The sequence below is a fragment of the Scomber scombrus genome, chromosome 13, assembly GCF_963691925.1.
Source record: "Scomber scombrus chromosome 13, fScoSco1.1, whole genome shotgun sequence".
In the NCBI taxonomy this organism is placed as follows: Eukaryota; Metazoa; Chordata; class Actinopteri; order Scombriformes; family Scombridae; genus Scomber; species Scomber scombrus.
The window spans coordinates 18,053,831-18,062,259 of NC_084982.1; the positions used below are offsets into that span (position 1 = coordinate 18,053,831).

The 8,429-nt window shown below is 39.0% G+C and overlaps 1 protein-coding gene across 2 annotated transcripts in view; it reads left to right on the top strand.

The window, feature by feature from the left end:
* The window catches only part of erbb4b (erb-b2 receptor tyrosine kinase 4b), a 337,205-nt gene extending 332,305 nt beyond the window's left edge, over positions 1-4,900 (top strand). For both annotated transcript variants that reach the window (XM_062431155.1, XM_062431156.1), the window contains exons 27-28: positions 1,641-1,766; positions 2,127-4,900. In XM_062431155.1, the coding sequence (XP_062287139.1) occupies positions 1,641-1,766; positions 2,127-2,791 (791 nt within the window). In that variant the 3' untranslated portion in view covers positions 2,792-4,900. The remainder of the gene's footprint in view (positions 1-1,640; positions 1,767-2,126) is intronic.
* Positions 4,901-8,429: the final 3,529 nt, after the last annotated feature.

The following is an 8,429-nucleotide window of genomic DNA, read 5'->3' on the forward strand; positions in this document are numbered from 1 at the left end:
TACTAGTAGCCTGTTCACCGTTCTCTTCAGCCTTCGGGTCTCAAGTCTCTTAATTCCTTTGTTGAATTTCTGTAATTCTTAGTTTTTTCCATACGTTTCTCTTCAGCATACCTTAGTTTTGCTCGCAATTTGCTTACAAGCTTTGCTGTCCGCTCTCTTTTTTTAATTACTGGTCGTGTTCTCTGGGGGATGGATGCTTCCTCTGGCCCTGTCAGGTCTCATCTTTCTTCTGCTTTCTTCTGCTTCACTGTTTGACTTTTCTGCCTCACCTAGTGAGGATGCAGGGGTTATATCAAGCAGTGCTGTTTTCTTTCTATAGTATTTTTCTGAATCTTAACTCCATTGCTTTTTTTTCTCTCACGCTGTCTATTTACGAGATCCTGAGTTGTCTTTATTTTACCACTGTCCTTACATTTCTGATACCTGAAAATGGAAAAAATAATAATAATGAAAGGTGAAATGCATTAAGCATGGAAAGTAACTTTTGAACATAAGCAATTGTACTTTCTCCATGTTTGGAACACCAAGAGTTAGTTAGTTAGTTAGTGTGTGTGTGTGTGTGTGTGTGTGTGTGTGTGTGTGCGTGTGTGTGTGTGTGTGTGTGTGTTAGGGTTAGCTAACCCTAACCCTACAAATGGAAAATTAGTGACCTCTGCCGGGAGGTTGTAATAGCTACATTGTTTACACAATATATTCAAGAAAGTGTTTAAGACTAATATCATGTTTTGTCAGGAAATGAACAAAAGTTATGAGCGTTTTCCTCCTTCATAAGTCTTTCTTATTATCGAAACAGTGAGTCTCTCCACAACAACAGGCTGTCAATTGTAGCAATGAGTGATAATGCTGTTACAGAGGATGAGGGACCTTGAACTTTTATGCTAACTGTGGAAGCACCATGAGGGCTAGCTAAACCTTTCCTCATTGTTTATATTTAGACCATAACAGGGTATATAATAATTAAAAACCTTTTTTAAAAGTTCAAAACTTCACATATCGGTAATGACAACTACAAAGTTGTGTAGGTACTATGACAAACAAACTTTTAACTTTAATCTGGAGAGATAAAAGAACTGCTTACCTGGTAGCCATCTTGAGTGTCACAGTCAATGTTGTCCCTTCCTTCGAAATTCCTTGAAAATATAAGTTCCTTTGTGGACTTAAACAATGATTGAAAATTGTTGCAGAGGATGAGAAAATTGGTCTTGGACACATTTCTTTTCCCTATTATTTTCACTACTTTTACCAATTAATACCAAATATCACATGTTTATTTACCGTAACTGTTTGTAGTATAACATGCATTGAAGCTTTTTCTTTTTTCTTTATTTTAATTACTAATATTTCTATTTCAAAGATTATTTGAAATCTATTTTATCCTTCTTATTTTGATGGCATTTATTACTTTGTTCATCAAAATGCTTCATGCCACGTCATCACTCTGATTTTGCGAGAATCACCCAGCACACAGACACCACATTAATGTTATTAAAAGAAGGTTAAAAAAATATCAGTTATTATTATTATGATTTCATCGTTACTTCTGTGGAGGATTTACTTTTGTATTCTAGTGTTTTGTTTAACTGACGTGAGTTTTTGAATAATTTCCTTAATATTTTCTTTCTTTCTTTCTGCTTCCAAAGGTGGAGGGGAGGACAGTAGTGGGCAGCGTTATAGTGCCGATCCAACCGGTCTTCTGGCAGAACGAGGAACAAAAGGAGAGAAAGACCAGGATGCATACATGACTGCCATGAGAGACAAGAACTCAGGTTGTACTATGACAGTTTTGAGCTCTACTGTACATGTCCACAAATGTAGTGGATGTTTTGCTGGGTGGATATCTAACTAAGTAAATAGAATAGTTTTAATTGATTCATATTTTGGACTTTAATATAATGTAATGCAAACTTAAATAATGCTCAACTCTATGCTTTTATATTATAAGCATTATTTTGGCCTTCATGACATTATATTGGCTACAATAGCATAGAGTCACATGAAAAGGAGACCTTCTACATGCATTCATTCTGAGGACTATGAAATAATTTCACAAGAAATCTGTATTTACCTTAAGCAAAATTGACTGAGGCAAGACGATTTTAATCTGAAACTCTTCTTTTTGTTTGCAGACTATCTCAACCCTGTAGAGGAAAACCCCTTTGTCACACGTCGTAGGAATGGTGAAGCCCACGCAGTGATTGATGGAGCAGGTTGCCACACCCTGCACATGGCTGGAGCTGCTGCTGCTCCCAAGAGCCAGTCCATTCACGGGAACGATGAATATATCAACGAGCCACTGTACCTGAATACCTTTGTTAACCCTGGGGACAAGAACGGATTGGCTGGCGCAGTCTCCATCTCTGGCCCTGGGTCCTCTGCTGCCCAATCATTATCGCAGACAGTCAACCCATCAAGCCACACTGTCTCCTCCTCTGGATATGTGTTACCCCCTGGCCACCTCCCGCATCCATCATATCCATCACACACCCTGCATCCGGTGCATTCAGGACATGCCCTGCACTCAGGGATTACCAGCAGCACCATCGTCTTTGATAAGAAAGGCAAAAAGGCCACTTTTGACAATCCTGAATACTGGCAGCACAGTCTCCCCCCGAAAACCTCAATGCACAACCCTGAGTACCTGCAGGACTGCAGCACGCGCTTCTTCTACAGGCAGAATGGACGCATTCGCCCTGCTGTGGCCGAAAACCAGGAATACTTATCTGAGGCTGCTATGAAAGCTGGCAATGTGTTGCCACCCCCTCCATACAGACAGAGGAACACTGTGGTTTAGTGACCCACCTGTAGCACAGCAAAGGGATGAATAGAGGGATAGGGGTGGGGATGAATGGACCTTGAACAGTCCTTTCATTTCCATGCAGTATTTCTCAAACTGAGTTCTCCCTGCACCCTCCCTGAACACTTCTCCTGGTCATGTCTGATTGCAAGTCTTTTATTCTCACTCTAAGGTTCTGCCTTTTTTCTTGACGACAGTCACTGACAGCCTCACTTGACACTCCGACCATCTTTTTTAAGCTCCATTCTTGACCATGACCCCTAAAGGTTGGTTTTGTCCTAAAGCAAATTGTCCTGCCACCATTAGTACTAGAAACACACAAGAACAACATAGTCAAAGACTGAAATGAGATGTTTAACAGGAAAACAGGAGAGATGACTGAGGTTAGCCCAAAGAGAGAATTATTACCATGACCTTACATAAATGATCATTGCTTTTTGTTTATGCACCCATAAATTACTCTTCACCGCATCTTTTTAGCACACGTTTTACCCAACTAGAAGTACACATTGCAGTATGCACACATTGGTGCAGTCTATGAATGACACATGCACATTGAGTTGTGTCTACCAGCAAACCTGCAGTCATGCTGAAGTGCATGTTGCTGCACCAGTAATGGAATTCAAATATTTATCACATATAGCTCATATCATACCTAAAACATGTTAACATGCTGCCACCCTTGACACACCAATAATAACCATACATTAATTCATGACTACATATACACACACTGTCAGATAAGCGTGCTGCCACTTGAAATATATTCTGGGGGAGAAGCTTGATTGACCTTGAGCTGGAAGACAGAGTGTGTCGATAATGGCAGTCAGTGGTGTAACGCAGAGAAACGGTCATCACCAAAGTAAATGTCACCGCAGCTTTATGGAAAGCTGTGATATCACCCAGTACCTGGTGGAAAGCATCCGACGGATTATTGGCATGGATAGGGTGGGATTTAAAAGGTTGATTGCTCAGAAGATGACTCTTCACTTCCCACATTGGTATCCCTCTTGTTCCCTTTTCTACACCAATGCAGTTCAAAGAGACAGCAAATCGTGCAGTTCAGTATGTTCATCTTAAGATTGCTGTAAGCACCATTATGACTAACATAACAAAAGGACAAGGAATAATGTTGCAATGGAACTGGTGCCAGAGAATGGACAAATATTTGAAAAGGGCAACAAGTATGATTGTTGAGCACATATAAATACAACATGTGGGGAAAAAATCAGAAACTGGAACAGAGCATATAGTAATCTATTTTTCTTTCTTTTCCCTCTGTTTAGGCATTAGGAATGCATTTATTTTTTCACCTTGTCTTACACTGGATTTGACTAATGAAAGGCAGGATAAACAGCACAGACATCCAGCCACGGAACTGAACTGTGGATATGGCAAAGAGGCAAACTCTGCAGAGCTGTAAATAAGCCAATTACATGTCATTATCAGACAGACATATTCCTGGAAAAAAGGCTCTGTGAACCAAGCTGTTTCTGTAAAAGTACATAAAAAGATTTTTTTTTCTTTCCTTTTTTTTCACCTCTCTGTGTTCATACAATTGTATTACATAAAAACAGATAAATAACTTTAACCGTGTAGTCCCGCCTACAAGGCCTTCCTCTATTTCTTAGGGTAAGGGTTGGTTCAGGAAGAGAGATTGTCAGAACTGTTTTAAGATGCCTCCTCCATATTTTACTATGGAACACTACAAGTGGGACACTTCCTGTTGTATTGGTATTTTACAATAATATTGAGACATAGTGCTGGGCAGTATACTAGACCATCATTTTCATTCATTTTAATTTCCTGTTCCATATGAATATTTCATATACCGCCATTCCAATGCATAGCAGAAATAATTGCTGTAACTCTTCAAAAGGCAGCAAAATATATAATCGCTGTGAAAAGGGGCAAGCTGTGTAAAGTGTATTGAGAGGGGACTCCTGTTAACTGTGTAACCTTCTTACTAACGGTCATAACTTTATAATAACAATTGATAACCCACAGTTAATTCTATTTAACAGGACCAAACCCCATGGCACATAACAATTTGTGACACATAAATAATTTTTTACACCACTGAACGGCATGATGGGTGCAGCAAGGTAGCTAGCCAATTATGCTGTTATTGAGATTCAGATTGAGATTTGGGGAAACGAGGTCTTGCGCAAAATGATGGTCAGCCTCCTGCTGCTTTACAAATAAACATGAATTTTACATGAATTGCTTTAAAAGTTTGTTTGTGAGTCTAATGAAATTAAACATAGAAACTAGCCACCTGTAGCAGCATTATTGTTAACTGTATGAGAAACTGCATCCAGGCCAGTTAACACATTGCTTTCTTTACGTCTGAAGCTGTGGATAGCTTAGCATATGCTCATGCTATGAGAAATGGTTCATGTCTGCAAGCTTCCAAATTGCAAGGATTAAAATGTCAGGATCTACGCTGTGCTGTTTTTATAGACTACTGCTGGATATACTACATACTGTAATTCCACACAGCTACGTGTTGTAATCACATTTTTCTTACTGTGTGAAGCTGAAACGTTTGACCCACCCTGTCTCGCTCTTTTCTTCCAGTTGATTCTATGGAGGTGAAACAATCTCTAAATTGACAATGTTGGTAAATGCTGTAAATCTATGAAATTTAGTTACAAAACTGGGATAATGCTCATCCATTGATACTGATTTTCCGAGTCTGGCAGTTACGGGTCTGAAAGTTTTCCGCAGTAACCACAGAAACAGCAGTAGTTTCTCAGAGGTCACCATTACTATACACTGACTTTCGTGTCGCCCTTCTGTCTCCATGCTTTGTTTTTTCTTCTTACAGTTGTTTTATCTTTCATCTCTTAAAATGTAGATCTCTATGCAGTTAGCTATAATGCTGCTACAGGCGGCTAGTTCCTGTGTTTACTTTCATTCCAACTCAGAAACAAACTTTTGAAGTGATTCACGTAAACTCTATGTACTCCTGTTGTAAAATAATACACCATAAATCTTAAATCATATATTTAAAAATACCATAATACTGCCCAGTACTTGTTATCACTGAATACACTTTCTGTACTCATATAATACTGCCAGATGCCACAGTAAAACTCTGTTGCTGATGGATCCCACGGGCATCTGTCGTCCAATGACTTTGAAGCCTAATTTAGGCTGGGGTTGATAATCTAATAGCACTTAATGCTCTGGCAGCAGTTCATTTTTCATCATGTTGCAATTATAATTTACAGTGAGACAATAGATTATTTCCACTGCACTGAGGCCTTGTGTTTCCTGTTGCTAGTAAAGGAATATCCCCACTTTAATGAATATCATATATCATATTTGTAACAGAAGGCTTGGCAATATGACAGTACACCAGGGGATATAAATTTGTCCGTTTTTGAATATATGTATTTATCCCTTTAATATCTCTCATTTTACTAAACGATTACAGGTACTGGTGGAAATATTTGATTAACAGGATTTTTTTTTTTAAACAATCACTAGTATGGTTAAACCTCCAAAAATATAAAAGTCAACATTTCCCATTGTGCAGCTCAACAGCGTCTTTCATAAGACCCTCTCTGCCACCTAAATGCCCACTTCTTCCAAACCCAACATCTCAAATTTGTAACAAGGGCTTTCGGTTAAAAAAAGTCTCAAGCCCAAGCAAACATGATATCCTCAGGCTTATTCTTTCAAACATTAGAAAAATCCCTCAAGAGCAACAGAAGAAATTATACAACCTTTTGTTTTTCACAGGCTGAGTAGTGGTCCTCGTGACAAGCAAACTGGACATAATGTGTAAAATTGGTGGGCCTTTAGCTGAAAAACTGACATTTGCATCGGCTTATTTTATCTATAGTCAGTAGTTAAGAATAGTAAATTAGGTTTCCAGAAAATGTACTTTATCACAAGATAAATGTATAGTGATATTGCATTATAAATCCACAGCAAAATAAAATCATCCTTATCGCCCACCCTTATTAGATGATAATGATAATATCATGAAAGTTGTAGACCGACTAATGCCTGTGCACGTCTCACTGCTGACATACCAATACACAACCACTGTTACACAACTTTGTGCCTCTACACTGAAAAAAAAAACGGTAAAGCAAAGTTTCAGACAAACAGTGTGATGATTTACTGTCCAAAACACAGATGTTGCCCAGGCGTACTGTTTTCTCCCCCTCTCAGGTTTTATGGGAATAATTATCATCCAGTTGAGCGCCAGCTGAGGCACAAGTTGCCGCAGCATAAAGAGGCGTCAAACCTATTGGAATAAAAGAATAATGTAGGGCATATCAGTACCATATTACCACAGTGGCATCATTGCTGAAACTCAACTGAAATGTGAATTTTGTAGGTGGGAGGGATGTTATGGGGGGATAGGGTTTAAATGGTCACTCTTGAAGTCGGCACTGTGTTAAGCATCACTTTGGCATTGCTCTGTTACTAACCTGATTTAGCTGTGCTAGATCTGTCCTCTCACACTTCCTTGATTTATTGATCTTGATTATATTGCTGATTTCAGATTTGCTAGTCTAAGCTTTACCCCATGTAGGCCTATACATTCTCCATGTAAATGTGTACAATGAAAATGTCCTCTCTATGTTTTTACTGTTGAAAGTCAGTTATGCAAGTCTATTTTTTACCATCGCCCATTAGGTATCCGTAATAGCGCTTGTGGACTACTGTATGGCCATGTGTATAAGTGTAATGGCAGCAGTGGAGAGTCACCAAAAGGCTTCTTAATGGATCTCAATGGAAAAATAAAGCCAATCTTCTGGAGGAGAAGACCTGCTGGCGCTTTCAGCCAGCAACGATCACAAGGGGATTTTAGCTTTTTGAATGCTAATTCATCCACTTTCCCTTGTTGTTCTGGGGGGAAATCATGTTACCCAACATCTCGACTAGTGCACCAGCTGAGAAACCCTGAACGACAGGCAATAGGTTGTAATCCTGCAGCGGGGATAGAACTAACGTATTAGCATTCCAGAAATGTTACCCGGCCAATGCATCAATGTTACAAAAGCTAGCAAGGGAGACGCTGCAAGTGCACTGTAACTGGCAGTGGAGACTAGAGGCGATTGCCATTCTTTCTTTCTCCTCAGAGATGACTGTAGGATTGTATGTAGCAAACACTGTTGTGCAGTGCTGAAGCAGTGAAAACCGAAGAGCAGCTATGTTTGGAGTGAATATGAACAAAGAAAATGGAGGAGAAAAATGATTGTGGTCTAATGTTAACATGGGTGATAAGTTCATGTGAGAAGATAATGTTTGGTGAAAATGTAAGCCTAATAAGTACAATAGGCATTCAAAGGAGCACAATAACTCCTTCTCAATACTGACTGCTCACCCAGTAAATCAGCCTTATAATAATATATATTATATTTATTTGGTGCATTTACTTTTGTTTTGGGGGTTTAGTGAATTTTAATGTTATCACAAATATTGTAAATGGTGTAAAGGTTTGTTTATACTCTTGTTTTTGCTCGTCAGGGTCTCATTGTGGCAACAGAGTTTTTTTGATATGCATTTTAAAGGCTTCATCGTCTTATGTCTATCATGTTATCTGATCAATTCTAAAGCAATTACCAGCTGTGTCCCAATTCAGGGATCCAAGAATGTAGCCCACTAAGAT